This window comes from Trichosurus vulpecula, chromosome 2, assembly GCF_011100635.1.
Source record: "Trichosurus vulpecula isolate mTriVul1 chromosome 2, mTriVul1.pri, whole genome shotgun sequence".
Taxonomy (NCBI): domain Eukaryota; kingdom Metazoa; phylum Chordata; class Mammalia; order Diprotodontia; family Phalangeridae; genus Trichosurus; species Trichosurus vulpecula.
Genome location: NC_050574.1, coordinates 36,053,114 through 36,068,165, shown reverse-complemented (window position 1 = coordinate 36,068,165; position 15,052 = coordinate 36,053,114). Strand labels below are relative to the sequence as shown.

General features: G+C 51.7%; 1 protein-coding gene across 2 annotated transcripts in view; it reads left to right on the top strand.

Annotated features, from left to right (window-relative positions):
- Positions 1-812: 812 nt before the first annotated feature.
- The window catches only part of RYR1 (ryanodine receptor 1), an 89,891-nt gene continuing 75,651 nt past the window's right edge, over positions 813-15,052 (top strand). For both annotated transcript variants that reach the window (XM_036743163.1, XM_036743164.1), the window contains exons 1-14: positions 813-860; positions 5,491-5,610; positions 5,773-5,877; positions 8,534-8,608; positions 8,745-8,823; positions 9,034-9,146; positions 9,482-9,575; positions 9,683-9,776; positions 10,185-10,259; positions 10,418-10,574; positions 11,157-11,321; positions 11,994-12,115; positions 12,501-12,693; positions 14,732-14,867. In XM_036743163.1, coding sequence (XP_036599058.1) covers positions 813-860; positions 5,491-5,610; positions 5,773-5,877; positions 8,534-8,608; positions 8,745-8,823; positions 9,034-9,146; positions 9,482-9,575; positions 9,683-9,776; positions 10,185-10,259; positions 10,418-10,574; positions 11,157-11,321; positions 11,994-12,115; positions 12,501-12,693; positions 14,732-14,867 — 1,576 coding nt within the window. The remainder of the gene's footprint in view (positions 861-5,490; positions 5,611-5,772; positions 5,878-8,533; positions 8,609-8,744; positions 8,824-9,033; positions 9,147-9,481; positions 9,576-9,682; positions 9,777-10,184; positions 10,260-10,417; positions 10,575-11,156; positions 11,322-11,993; positions 12,116-12,500; positions 12,694-14,731; positions 14,868-15,052) is intronic.

Sequence of the window (15,052 nt, the reverse complement as noted above, 5' to 3'; positions counted from 1 at the left end):
ATCTTGGGGGCTCCCTTCTTTCCTCTCCCATGACACAGCTGGGGAAATGATGCAGATGTGCTGAGTGAGGAAGGAAACTGACGGTTTCCTGAGTCTTCTGATGGGGGAAGGGGGAGGGAAGTCAGGGTGATGTACTGAGGTTTCCTACACCTCCCCACAGCCCCAGTCTACTACCCATAATACCTAGTGAGTACATTTGCCTAAGAATGCACACCTGTGCTCTCAGTGGTTCAGCCCAGGTCATGTGCCCTGTCTCTGGTGGGTGGGGCAAGGGCTCAGTGCCATGTAAATTATATGCAAATGAGGTTATGTGGTGTGTGTATTACGCAGATTTTTGCAAATATACATATGTACCTCTAGGGGATTGGGGACAGGGAAAGGGTGGGGAAGAGAGACTAGACGATACTTGAGAAATTTCTTCCTTCAAGAGACCTCAGATGTGAGGAGGAACTGAGGGGCTGGGGAACCGGGTAGCTGTCTAGAGCCCAGCTGTCTAGAACTATCTCGGCTCCCAGCCTCCACAGAGCTCTGGCCCAAGAAGGGAAGGGGGCGGGGCGATGGGGTTAAGAGGCGGGGCCAATGCATTTTCTCCGCCCCTCCGGAACTCAGAACCAATAGGAGCCAGAGGGCGGGCTCCAGGAGCCACACACCCCCATTCCCCCTTTCTGAGCCCTTTTCCCAGTGCCATCTCTGTCCTCGCGTTCCCAGCCACCCTCTCCAAGCGTCCGGCCCCTCAGTCCTCACCACCAGCACCCCGGGCCCAGCTCCCCCAGACTCCCAGGCCCCAGTCCTAGCCTCAGCTCCCTGGGATCATGGGGGATGGAGGGGAGGGCGAGGATGACGTCCAGTTTCTCCGAACTGTGAGTATCTCTATCTCTGGGGTTTTTCTCTAAGTTTCTTAGGGTCTTTTCTCGATCTCTTCTTTGACTCTGCCACTAAGGATCTCTTTGTGTCTCTGGCTGTGAACATCTCTTGTTTTTCTCAGGATCTGTTTTCTTGCGTCTGTGGCCCATCCCTCAGGTTCACTCTCCGTCTCTGAGTGTCTGTCTCTGTCACATCTTGGCACTTGTCGGTGCCTTTCTCTGGATGGTTGTCTCTATCTCTCTTGGTCTCTAAATGTGTCTGGGTCCCTGTCTGATTGTCTAGGAGTAGGATTTGGAGGTGAGATGTATATAGAGGAAAATCCCGTTGGCCCTCCTGGATTTGGGGCGGGGGGGGGGGTGGGCAGGTGTAGTAATGCGAGGAAAGGAGTGCTCTCCCCTCCGCCCTGGAAGGAGAGTGGTAACGTGGTGGCTGCTTTAGACTGGGACCACAGCTCTGTATTAATACCAATTTCCCTGTCGGCTTAATTTAGCTTCCCCCCCATCGGCCTCATTCTCCAACTCCTGGCTCTGACCCACTTAGAGTCCTGGGGTGAGGGGTGGAGAGGAGTCCTGACTGGGGGAGCCTGGAGGAATTCTGACTGTCCTTGCCCCAAGTTCCCCTCCCCCTCAGTACAGACCCTGAGGGTCTCTGTTGGAGTCTATCTCTATCTCTGCGTTCCTCGGTGTCTCTAGTGCTGTGTCTCTGACTCTGAGCCCCTGGTGCTCCCATCTCTGAATCTCCATCTCTCTGGGCCACAGTTCCTTCCTCTGTCACATAACGGGAATGGGCCGATGGTCTCAAAGGCCCCTTCCAGCTCTAAAATGCCAATGAGTCTAGGCTCTGTCTTCTGAATCCTTCTGTCTCTGGGTCTCTCGTTGTCTCTGGGTCTCCCTCAATCTCTGCATGACAGAGCCTGGTCAGGCCAGGGCGGGGGTGGAGATGGGAATTTGGGGGAACAGGTGTGCTGCCCAGAATAGCTGGGGCTGATGGTGGGGACGGGGGCGGGGAGCTGGGGGGGAGAAGGAGGGGGAGGGGTGGACACTCTAAGGAGGATAAGAGTCGAGGTACCCCTGCCTCCTGCAAACCAACCCCCTGCTCCTACTCCCTGGAGGCTGGCTTGAGTTTATTGGGGGTGAGGGCGTGTCTTCAATACACCCCATTTATACCTCCAGGCTGGAAGCCCTAACTCCACTGTCTCCCCAGGGCTCATGAAAATGCTGACGGGGGCACCTTCTCAGCAGAAACCTAACCTTCCCTAAGCAGGAGAGGACGGGAGAAGGAAGGGTCCAATTTCTAGAAGGGGGAGCAGCTGGGGTGGGGGGACTGGGCAGGAGAGGAGTCAGGCGCTGTTTGGGGGCAGGGTGGAAGGCTGTGGGGTGAGAGACGGAGACAGCTGTGCGTACCTGCCCCGCCCCCCCCACCCTAGCAGGGCTTTGGCCGTCTCCAGAGCTCGAGCCTATTGGTACATTTCACAATCCCCGCTTCCCAACCCTGGACTCGGATTGGCTGGCTAGCCCCACTCGGAAGCTTCTGATTGGTCTGTTTACAATCAGTCATAAAATCCTGCTAAGCAGAATTGGGACTGGACCTTAAAAGGACTATATGATGTCTATGGGAGGGATTTGAGACACTTGAGAATCTAACCTCCCGGGGCCTGGGTTCTAGATCAATCTACAACTGGAGGGGACCTTAGTGGCCATCTAGTCCAACCCCCTCATTTTACAGACGAGGAAACTGAGGCTTAGATGGCATGGCTTGCCCAAGATCACAGTGGATAATAAATGATAGAAGAGAGATTTGAACCCAGGTCTACAGACTTCCTTTCCATTCTGCAGTACCTCACAAAGTACCCCTCTTTCTTTTTGCCCATTTCCAGACCCAGGCCATAGCTCTACTCAGAATCCTGGGCCGGAGGGTGGGAGAGAAGGGGTAGTCCTGGGGTGGGGGAGGGGGGCTGGAGGAGTTCTTAGTGCTCTGGCCAGTCAGTTTCTCCCCTCAGCACAATCCCTAAGAGTCTCTGTTGGAGTCTGGAGAGCCCTGAGGTGATAGCCTGGCATTTGTTCTCCCCATTCCATCCAGTTCATGGCTGTCAAATGGTCATTTCTAAAGCACTGGTCTGACCCTGCTCAAGAAGCCACAGTGGCTCCCTTCCTTCCTTAGACATTTAAAGCCCTTCACATTATGACTCTAATCTATCCTACTAGACTAATTTTACATTATTCCTCCTTATGCATTCTACATTCCAACCAAAATGGTCTACCTGGTGTTCCTTGTACATGACATTCCATCTACCACCTCTATGCTGTTGCTCAGGCTGTCCCCCCTGCCTGGGATTCCATCTTCTCTCACCTTCACCTGGTAGAATCCTTAGTTCTTTCTCCTGCAGGAAGCCTTTCCTAATTTCCCCCATGGTTAGAGCATTCCCCAGAACCAAAATATTTCATATTTAAAAGATTAAAGGATCAGACCAGAGGAAAAGATTGAGGGCTAGAAAGGACCTTTTCAGTCCAACCTGATTTAATGTCATTTAATTTTTTTAATTCATAAAAATTGATTTTCTCTTCCTCCTGCCCTTTCCCAATGGAAAAGAAAAAAGGAAAACAAAACTCCCATAATGAATGTCCATAGTCAAGCAAGACAAATTCCACAACTTCAACTCTCTCCTTCCCAGATGAGGAATCTAGGACCCAGGGATGTGACCTGCCCAAAGTCACACAGGCAATAAGGGTAGATGGTAGGATCTGAATGTAGATCCTCTTTCTATTTAACCATAAGTCTCTTCAGTAGAACATAAGCTTCTTGAGGGCAGAGTCCCTTTCACATCTATATTTGTCCCAGTACCCAGCACAGTCCCTGGCCCACAGCAGGTGCTTTATTTATAAAGGCTTTTAAAATGTAACTTAGTTGAACTCTTATTTTGCAAAGAAGAAAATTTAAGCCCAGAGAGGTCAAGGGATTTTCCCAAGGCCACACAAGTCTTCTAACTGTGCATCCCATGCTCCTAAACCACTTATCCTGGAGGAATGGACTGCATAGATAAAAACCAGTCAGGCAGGTGGGTGTATCAGAGCTAGGCTGGAGAGAGGAAGATATGGCTTGGAGAGACACCAGAGTCCAAATGAAGGGAAGGAAGCTGGGATATGGAAGGGAGAAGAAGGGCCAGAATGCAGCCAATTTCCCTAGCAGGAATTATTGGTGACTAGACATCCTCTTCCCTTTCCCTAGGGGCTCAGAGCAAGAGGTTTGGGGAGGTTGTCTCAGAATTATGGGTAGAAATTTCCACTTGAACATTGAGGCAAACTATTTGCTCTCTTTTTTTCCTTCTTTTTTGGTTTCATTTCTTCTTCCTCAGATTCATTCCATTGGTTATAATTCTATATAACAGGAGTATTATGTAAATAAGTTCATTGTGAAGGTATATGCAGAACCTACATTGGATTACATGCTGTCTTGGAGGGGAGGAGAGAGGAGAGGGAGGGAGAGAAAATTTGGAACCCAAAAACTTGTGGAACTGAGTGTTGTAAACTAAAAATGAAAAAAAATTGTAATTTAAAACAAAAAAAAGAAATTTCTGCTTGAGCAGGCAGACAGGGGTCTTCAAAATGGGGGAGTTGGGATCTCTGAATAAAAAGGCTACTTCTGTGAAATTATTTGAGGTCTTAAGAAGGGGCAGGGAGGGAGTACCAAGGATGAAAGGCTGGGGGTCTCAGAGTAGGAAGTTTGTGATTACTTAGGGATAAGAAGAGGAGTTTTAGGAGTGAGTGGGAGATTTTGGGTTTCAGAACTCAGGCTGAGAAACCCTGAGTATGAGGGTCTAGGGCAGCTAGATGGCATGGCAGATAGAATTCCAGGCCTGGAGTCAGGACGGACCTGAGTTCAAATCCAGCCTCAGACACTCACTATGTGACCCCAGGCAAGCCACTTAACCCTTTTGCCTCAGTTTCTTCATTTGTAAAATGAGCTGAAGAAGGAAGTGGCAAACCACTCCAGCATCTGCCAAAAGAACCTCAAGGGGGGTCATGAAGAGTAAAAGGACTGAACAGCATGAGAGTTTGGGGTTTCAGGGTGAGAACAGAGAGTAGGATTTGGAGTTAGGTAGACCTGGGTTCAGATCCCGCCTCAGTCATTTACTAGCTGTGAGATGTTGGTTAAGGTTTTCTTTCCTCTTTGGCCTTCAGTTTGTTCATCTGTGAATTGAGGGGCTTAAACCTGAAAACTTCTAAGACCCGCTCCAGATTTCAGTCTATGCGCTTATATCTCAGAGGGCGTATTGGGATACAGACTGGGGAAGTTGGGATTCAGTGGGAGGGTTAGAACTTTCAGGGAGGAGTTCTTAATCTCTCGGTAGGCATGTGGTAGGATGAGATTCCTGCCTCGGAGGTTCCAAATGGAAGTAAACCCCTGGAGAGCAAGGACTGTCCTGGGTTTTGTCTTTATCTCTCCTAAGCCTGGCACATAGTAGGCACTTAATAAATGTTTGTTGTTCATTGTTGATTGGGGACAGAAAGGTTTGGGACTTCACAGGTAGGGGATATGGAGTCTCAGGGTAAAGGAAGAGGTTTTAAGCCCAGAGGGAGGAAATCTCAGCCTGTGCCTTCCTCCCACTCACCCCCCACCCCCACCCAGGAGGATGAGGTCGTCCTGCAATGCAGTGCTACCACCCTCAAGGAACAGATCAAGCTCTGCCTGGCTGCAGAAGGCTTTGGAAACCGCCTTTGTTTTTTGGAGCCCACTAGCAATGCCCAGGTCAGTGGGCTTATGGAGTGCTATGGCTGGGATGGTGGGGGGGGAGTTGGGAGAGGGAACCCCCTCAGCCACATGCTTTCCCCTCTGCCCTGCCATGGGGCTCAGGGGTTTCCTGGGACAAAGCCTGACAACACTTCCCAGTCCCTTCTTTGCCCCCCCCAGAATGTGCCCCCTGACTTGGCTGTGTGCTGTTTCGTGCTGGAGCAATCTCTTTCTGTGCGAGCCCTGCAGGAGATGCTGGCCAACACCGTGGAGGCCGGCACTGAGGTGAGCCCAGGACCAGGGTCAGTGCCAGGAGGGGACACTGAGGACTGGTGTGAAAAGGGACAGTAGTATGGAGGCCTCTGGAAATCTGAGAAAGAATCAAGATGAAAAGAGACAGAAATAGGAAAGGACATGCTAGGAAGAGCTGGGAGGACAGACATAGGAGAGGAAGTTCTAGGGGGCCAAGTGATATGGAGATAGGATAGAAAAAGGGTAAGGACTTAGAGGAGGAAGGGACCAAGAAGCCCTTTCCAAGGTAAGCAGTCATCCAGCCTTTGCTTGCATCCTTCCAGGATGGGGAGCTCACTATCTCTCAAGGCAGCTCCATCCCACTTGGAATCAGCTCTTCTCATTAGGAAGTTCTTTCTGACTCCAAACCTAGATTGTCCCTCTGCAGCTTCCACCCATGGCTCCCTGTTCTGCTCTCCAGGGCCCATCAGAACAAGTTTAATCCCCACTTCACTAAGCACTCCACATACTTGGAGATAGCTATCATGTCCCCTCTGAGCCTTCTCTCCTCCATTCTAAGCATCCCCAGCTCCTTCAGCTGATCCTCCCATGACAGGATCTCGGATCCTTTGCCCCTCCTGGGTACTCTCCTATAGCCACTGACCAGATGATCCCTTGATCCTTCCTAACATGGGGCCCCCAGATTGGCACACTCTCCTCCCCAGATGTGATCTGACCAGAGCAGAGTGCAGTGGAACTTGCAGCTCCCTAGTCTTCAACACTCTGCTTCTCTTGATGCAGCCCAAGACTGCATTTTGTTGTCAAATCACACCATTGACTCCTAGTGAACTTGTGGTATACTAAGGACCCTAGATCTTTTCTTCAGATGAACCATTGTATAACCCTGCCTCTGTGATGTTAGGAACAAATTTCACAGGATAAACTGAGAGACAGGGTATTATAGGAAACAGACCTGAGAAATCATAGGAGGAACTAATCAGGGGGATGATAGGAGATGGGGAGTCAGAAGGTATGCGGAGGACAGTGGGAAAAGAGGATGGGAGTAGAAGAGTTATTGGGAACTGACTGGGTGGGAGGGGACCCAGGGGAGAGGAGGAATTCTAGGAAAGGCCAAGACACCCAAGGAAGGTCAGCAAATGGGGTTGGGAGATGAGGTGATGGGGTGGGGTGGGAGGGTACTATGCATCTCTACCACCTCTGCCCTTTGTCCAGCTTTCTTCAAGTAGAAGAATATGGGGATGGGTGGGAAGGGTGATTTCTGATCCTAGTATTTCCTGCCCAGTGTTCACCATTTCCTTTGCTTCTTTTCTACCCCCACCCCACCCTACAGACCCTCAATTTGGATAAGTGGGTATGTCCCGCCTGTGGGTGTAACCCATCCGGCCCAATCCCCATTCCCCAGTTTTTTGGCCCATACTCTCAGGGGCTCAATGGGGTCAGCACAGCATGCTTCCCTTGACCTGAATCCCCATTGTTCCCCCTGGGGCTGGGAAGCTGAGGAGGTAAGGGTGGAAGGGGGCCACTTCTTGCTACAGTGGCGCCCTGTCCTCTCTGCCACTTCTACTCTTCCCTGATCTCACCTCCTGTCCTGATCCTCTAGAGTCTTCTTTCTGTCTTCCTCAATGCCATGGGATCTTCCATCTTTCACTGCATGGTTCTTTCTTCCTCCATCCCAGGCCTGAGTGTGGGCCTGGGGGAGGGGCATGGAGCAAGGTTGACAGGGAGTTCAGGAGCCTTAGACTGTCCTGTGTGGGTGATAAGGACACCACTCCCATGGCCTGTGTGATAGCAGGGATCATATATTCCTAGTCCTTATTACATAACCCATGTGATATGGGACATGACCAGAGCTGCAACTAGGGCAGAGCAATGGGGCTTTGCCCCAAGGTGCCAAATGTAGAGGGTCATGATTGTAGAGAGCATTTGCAGCCTTTATCAGCAAAGAAAATGTAGAATATTGTGCCTATTTGATGAGAATAATCGGTTAAACTAGGAAGCTTCCATCTGGGGGAAGGGCTAGACCCCTCTCTTGTTGGGCATACTTGTCCCAGGTAACAACATTTCCTAGTTATGGCTCTGGGTCTGCCCCAGTCACATGACCTGTGTGAGGCCAGGGTGGCATTAGTCCTCAGCATTCTACTCGCACACTATGGGACTGACCTGGGCACCTGGTTTGTGTGATGACAAGGCAGGGAGGGTTTATGTGACCCAATCATGTGGTCTCTGGGAAAGGCCAGGCATGACTTGACCATGATGTTATAATGAGGCATGACGTTATAACGTATCAGTTACCCCCAACCTGCCCTTCCTCCTCAGCCCTCTGAGAATGAGGCATGATCAAAGCCCCGGGCACAGGAAGAAGGTGTGTGTACATGTGTATGTACACATGTTTGTGTATGTTCAGCCCTCCTCCTGATAAACCTGGGGCCATACCCTAAAAGGGGGTGGGGGATACAGAAATGCAAGCCTGGCTCCCAACAGGAGGCAGGTGGGCTGAAAGGCAGTGCAGTACCATGGATTGAACATTTCCATCCCCCAGCCCTGGACCTGAATCTTGGTACTCCCCACAGATTTGCTGTGTGACTTCCTCTTCTCTTGGGCGAATGGTTCGGAGGGCAAGGAGAGGGAGGACTGAGGGTTCTAGGGTGGGTGAGGGAGCCCTGTGTGCTCACAGAGATTTACCCCACAGTCATCTCAGGGCGGGGGACACCGCACCCTTCTCTATGGCCACGCCATCTTACTCCGACATGCCCACAGCCGAATGGTAAGTTATTGGGGTGGGGGTGGGGAGTTATGGAGAGAAGAGGAGGAAAGGGGAAGGGTGGAGGGAAGCTCCCTAAAAGACTGACTCCCCTCTTTATTTCCCTCCTTCCTCCCATGGCCTGGCTCTCCCTCCCCAGTACCTAAGCTGCCTCACAACATCCCGCTCCATGACTGACAAACTCGCCTTCGATGTGGGCCTTCAAGAAGATGCCACAGGTGTGGGAGGGGAGCTAGAGAGACCCTAGCAGGAGCAGGGGATTCTGTGAAGACACTGAAGAGCAGGAAGGGGCTGGACAGGACAGATGGGGCTGGCGGGGAGGAGACGGGCAAAGAAGGGTAGGCAGTCCCAGGCAGACACTAGAGGAGAGTGGTGGGGCTGGGGGACACCCCCAATGGCATAATCTGACTCCTCCCTGTCTCCCCCAGGGGAGGCCTGCTGGTGGACCATGCATCCAGCCTCAAAGCAACGATCTGAAGGGGAAAAGGTCCGGGTGGGGGATGACCTCATCCTTGTCAGTGTCTCTTCTGAAAGATACCTGGTGAGAGGCCTGGGGGCTGTTTCCAGTCCTTCCCATGCCCCTGATTGTTGTTACTTGGGAGACCAAATAGAAATTTGTGCCTTTCCCTTCTTGGTCCATTCCTTCCCTGGTGCTATCTTTCTCCTCTCTGGTCCCTCTCTCCTGTCCCCATCCTGTCTCTTCCTACCTTCCCTGGCCCAAGTTAGGGGGCTGGCTGGTAATTCACCCTGGTTTCCTGACCCCTGGTTATCCAACCTCTTAATCTCGCTAGTTTCCTTGTCAAGCATCTCCTGAACCATTGGGTATCTGACCCTTGACCCCGGGTTGATGACCTCTGGCTTCTGCCTTCCTTCCAGCACCTGTCCACAGCCAGTGGGGAGCTCCAGGCTGATGCCTCTTTCATGCAAACCCTTTGGAATATGAACCCCATCTGTTCTGGATGTGAAGAAGGTAAGCGAAGCCCTGAGATTCCTTCACACCAGCCAGAAATGCCCAAAGCTGAGACATCTGCCCCTTGGCTCTTCTTCTTCACTGACTCATCCCTTCCTTCCTCACAGGGTATGTGACTGGTGGCCATGTTCTCCGCCTGTTCCATGGCCACATGGACGAGTGTCTGACCATCTCTTCAGCTGACAGTGATGACCAGCGCAGGTCTGGCCATGATGGGGGATACCAGGAGAGTTAGGGGATGGGTATGAGGCAGGACTAGAAGGAGATGCTTGGACATCTAGGTGATTCAGGGTGGGAGAGGGCTGGAGGCCCAGACTCCAAGGACTCTAGCAGTGGTGGGTAGACCTGGGGCCCCCAGGAGAAGGGGTGGGGACTGTGGGCCCAAATGCCAGAGGGCCCAGGTATGGCCAAGACTGGAGCCAAGGCAGGGTTCTGGTATGGTGATGGAACTGAGGGTCTGAATGCTAGGAAATCCAGGCCTGGTGGGTCTTGGAGCCCAGATTTTAGAGGGGTTTCTGTGGACTAAAGGTGTTAGGAATGATAAGGGGATAGGGCCTAGATTTGGGGGCCTTGGTGAGATTCCCTCTGATTGTCTTCCCCTCCCACTAGGCTGGTTCATTATGAAGGGGGTGCTGTGTGTACCCATGCCCGTTCCCTGTGGAGGCTGGAACCCCTAAGGATAAGGTAGAGTGGGCTGATGGAACCAAAGGAAATGGGATTGGGATGGACAGGGACCTGGGGGTACTGTGCAGGTGACAGGGATCCTGGGTGGAGTCTGAAGAGAAAAGATTGAGGAGTCCCTGGACCTGATCCAATTACTGTCATCCCCTTCACCCCCCCAGCTGGAGCGGGAGCCACCTGCGCTGGGGCCAGCCCCTGCGTGTGCGACATGTAACTACAGGGAGGTACTTAGCACTGACAGAGGACCAAGGCCTGGTAGTGGTAGACGCCTCGAAGGCCGCTACCAAAGCAACTGCTTTCTGTTTCCGAATATCCAAGGTACCAATGATTGGGAGTCTCCTTTTTCCCATAAACCACCCACACAAAGAACCCTACCGCAACCTTCTGGGCCCAAGCCTTACAGGGATTGGCCTGCCTGGAAATCCTCTGGCTCTATGTGTAACCTGGAGCAAAGTCCTTGCTATCTCTGGGCCTGCTTCCTGGTCTGTGAAATAAAGGGTGGGGGCCATGGCTAGAGGCTTTCTAAGGCCCCTGCTAGCTCTGACATCCTGGGATTCTCTGCCCTCTGGCCAGCTACAATGTTTGCTGGACCAGAAGTCAGGAAGCCCCAGGTTCAAATCCTGCCTTAGATACCCGCTGGCCATGTGACTCTGGATGAGTTCCTTTGTCTTCCTATGCCACAATTTCTCCATCTGTAAAATGAAGGGGTAAGATGAAATGATCTCAAAGTTCCCTCCCAGATCTGATCTGCGATTTGAAAGATCATAGAACAAGAATCCCCAAGCCAAACCCCTTGGATCCCCCCAGGCAGGCCCATGGCCTAGGTCCCTCGATATGTGTGCTCCCGTTCAGAGAAATCCTGACCCCCACCTCTCTCTTTCCCCACTTCCCTTACAACAGGAGAAACTGGACACAGCCCCAAAGCGAGATGTGGAAGGGATGGGGCCCCCTGAGATCAAGTATGGGGAGTCTCTATGCTTTGTCCAACACGTGGCCTCTGGCCTGTGGCTTACGTATGCAGCCCCTGACCCCAAAGCCTTGCGCCTGGGCCTGATGAAGAGGAAGGTAAAGCCCTCTGAGAGACTTTGGGGAGAGAGATGGGAGTTGACTGCGGGGTAGAATGTGGGGGGAAGAGAGGTGAAGAGAACAGTAACAGAGAAGGTAAGAGAGAGAGGCAGAGGGAAAGAAGGAGGGAGAGGGGGAGGAGGGAAGTGAGAGACAGAGAAACAGAGAGAAGGAGAGAGAGAGAGAGAGAGAGAGAGAGAGAGAGAGAGAGAGAGAGAGAGAGAGAGATGGAGAGAGGAGAGAGAGAGGCAGGCAGAGGCAATAGAGTACAGTGGGAAGATCCCTGGACTTGCAGTCAGAGAGAGCTGGGTTTGAATCCTGTCTCTGAGGATTGCTCCCTGTGTGCACATGGGCTTGTCACTTAACTAAGATGAACCTCATTTTGCTCATCTGTGAAATGGGGCTCATGCCTATAGTACTTATCTCAAAGGGCTATTGTAAGGTTTGAGGGAGAGAATGCAGGCAAAGTGCTTTGTAACCTACGGGCAATAGCCCCTGTTATGATGGTAATATCCAAGAAACACACATATAAGGGGAGAGAGACAGTTAATGAGAGACAAAGGGGGAGAAAGAAATGGCTGGAGAGACTCCCCAGGGATGGTAAGAAGGTCTAAGAGGGAAGCAGAGTCAGGGTGGAGGCTCTGATCTCACCCCCCAACCCCCTGCTCCCAGGCCATGCTGCACCAGGAAGGCCACATGGATGATGCCCTGTCCCTCAGCCGGTGCCAGCTGGAGGAGTCTCAGGCAGCCCGGATGATCTACAGCACAGCTGGGCTGTACAACCAGTTCATCAAGTGAGTAACCCCTGGCCCCAGCCTCCACCCCACTCAGCTGCAAGGCCCAGGCTCCTGGCCTCTAGCCCAAGCTTTGCCTCACCTCCCACTCTTGGCTACTGACCTCAAATCCAAGCCCCCTCATCTTAGCTCCTTGACCTTGACCCCAGACCTTCAATCTCTTAACTCACCCTCAGACATCTGACCTGTGACCTTTGACCCAGTTAATCCCTCTTGTCAATGCCCCTGTCACATACCCAGCTCTGTCACTCCAACAGTGCTGACCCAGCATGCCCCTGGCCCTCTGACCATGACCCTTGACCTCTGGTCTCTTGGTTTCCTGCTCTATGAATTCCTGACCTTTGTCATCTCTCCCCACCCCCTCATCCTGGTCTCATGGCTTCAGAGGTCTAGACAGTCTGAGTGGGAAGCCCAAGGGGGCCCCGGCACCAGGTGTGACACTGCCCATCGAAGGGGTCATCCTGAGCTTGCAGGACCTCATTGGCTACTTCGAGCCCCCCTCGGAGGAGCTGCAGCATGAGGAGAAGCAGAGCAAACTACGGAGCCTCCGGAACCGCCAGAGCCTCTTCCAGGAAGAGGTGTGTGCAGATGAGCATGTGTACATGTGTGTGTGTGCATATGTGTATGTGCTGTGCATGCTCATGTGTGCATGTGTGAGTGTGTACTTGTGTGCACACGTATGTGTGCATGTGTGTGTGTGCGTGCATGGGTGTGCATGCATGTGTGTGCCCACATGCATGTGCATCTCTGTGTGCGCACAAGGGAAAAGGGCCGAGTTTGAGGAGCTGCACCAGCAGGGGGAGCTGCTTCATGCAAATTGGTTACATTTGGTATGACAATAATTAATAATAATAATAGCTAATATCCTACAGCACCTACTGTGTGCCCAGCACTGTACTAAACACCTTACAAGCATTATGTCATTTGATCCTCACAATAACTCAGGGAAGTAGGTGCTATGATTGTCCTCATTTTACAGATGAGGGAATCAAGGCATGCACAGGTTAAGTGACTTGCCCAGGGTCCCACAGCTAGTCGGTGTCTGAGGCAGGATTCAAACTCTGGTCTTCCTGACTCCAAACGGGGCTCTCCACCCACGGCTCTCCACCCACTATCTCAGCTAGCTGTCGCCTTTAATTAAACCTTTAGGATTTAGAGCTAGAAGGGCCCTCAGAGATTATCTAGGGCCATTTTACAGATGAGGGCCTGAGGCCCAGAGAGAAGGAAGTCCACCCTTGACAAAATCAATCATTCCAGTTTATAACCTTGTAATCTCACCAGATGACTCCTGAACTACAGCCCTTATGACCATGACCCCTGACCTTTGCTATAGATGGTGCTGGGTTTGCAGTGAGGAAGACCTGAGTTCCAGTCTAGCCTCAGATACTTCCTAGCTATGTGACCCTGGTCAAGTCACTTAACCTGTGCATGCCTTGATTTCCTCATCTGTAAAATGAGCTGGAGAAGAAGATGGCAGACCATTCCAGTATCTTTACCAAGAAGACCCCAAAATGGGGTCATGAAGAGTCAGAAACAACTGGACAACAACAAAACTGTATGCCAAGCACTTTGCTAGGCACTGGAATTGTAAAGACCAGCCCCCAACAGAATAGGCTCTGCCTTTTGAAGGTTACCTTTGACTGGAGGGTTATGACAGATACACATGTGGGGGAACCCAAGGTCATTTGAGGCAGGAGAGATCACTGACTACGGAAGCTGGGGCAGGGGAGATGAGAGAGGCTTCCCCTAGCAGTGATGCCTGAACTGAGCCCCAAATAAAACCTCTGAGAGGCAGAGGTGAGGAGGGCATTTCTGGAGGCACAACCCATGCAAAGACAGGGAGACTGGAGATGGGATGGAATGTAGAATGAGTGATCTAAGTCTGGAAACATAAGTGGGAGCCAAGCAAGAGAGGGCTCTAAGTGTAGGCTAAGGCTTTTGTAACCTAGAAGCAACAGGGAGCCACTGCAGACATTTGAGGGAAGGGGTGGCGTGGTCAGACTTGTACTGTAGGAAGGAGAATGGATTGGAGGGTGGGGGGAGACTTGAGGCAGACAGACCAGTCAAGAGGCTGTTACAGTAGGCTAAATGAGAGATGAGGAGGGCCTGGCCTGAGGGGAGAGAAGGGAACAGATGGGAGAAACATATAACAAGATTAGTAGCTTATTGGATATGGCCTGCGAAGGAGAATGAGGATGATTCTGAGGCTGTGAGCTGGAGGAAATGGTGGTGCATCATCAGGAATAGGGAAGTCTGGAGGAGGGATGTGTTTGGGGCAAAGATGATGAGTTCTATTTCAGACAGGTTGAGTTTGAGACAGAAATAGAAAGGATCTTAGAGCCTAGCCCCCTCAAAAGAGCCATGGTGAGTCAGGAGACCTGAGTTCTAATCCTACCCATACTCTCCCCTATTTGCTGTGGATTCTCAGGCAAGGTTCTTTTCTATTCCGAGACTCAGTCTCTCTTTCTCTAAAATGGGAATGGACTTGATTGGTCTCCCTTCTGACATCTTGGGAATGAATGAGGAGGAGAGGAGAAAATAGAGGGTAGGCAGAATAAAGGGGAGAAGGGACCCTCTTGCTAGGCTCCATCTGTCTCCTACCCTTACCCTTTTCAGGGAATGCTGTCCTTGGTTCTGAACTGTATCGACCGTCTCAACGTCTACTCCACCGCTGCCCACTTTGCTGAGTTTGCAGGAGAAGAGGCAGCTGAGTCTTGGAAAGAGATTGTGAATTTACTCTATGAGCTTTTGGGTAAGAAGCCCCACCTGAAGTCACACAGTCCTAGGCTCCCTGCTTCTCAGCTCCCTCAGTTTCTCTCCTCTATCTCTGACCCTCACTCCAAGTCCCCATCCCCTAAGGCCTGGGACACCCACGATCCTACAGTCCCATGTGACATCAGAGAAGCCTCTGATTTTGGAGCATCCCAACCTCTGACT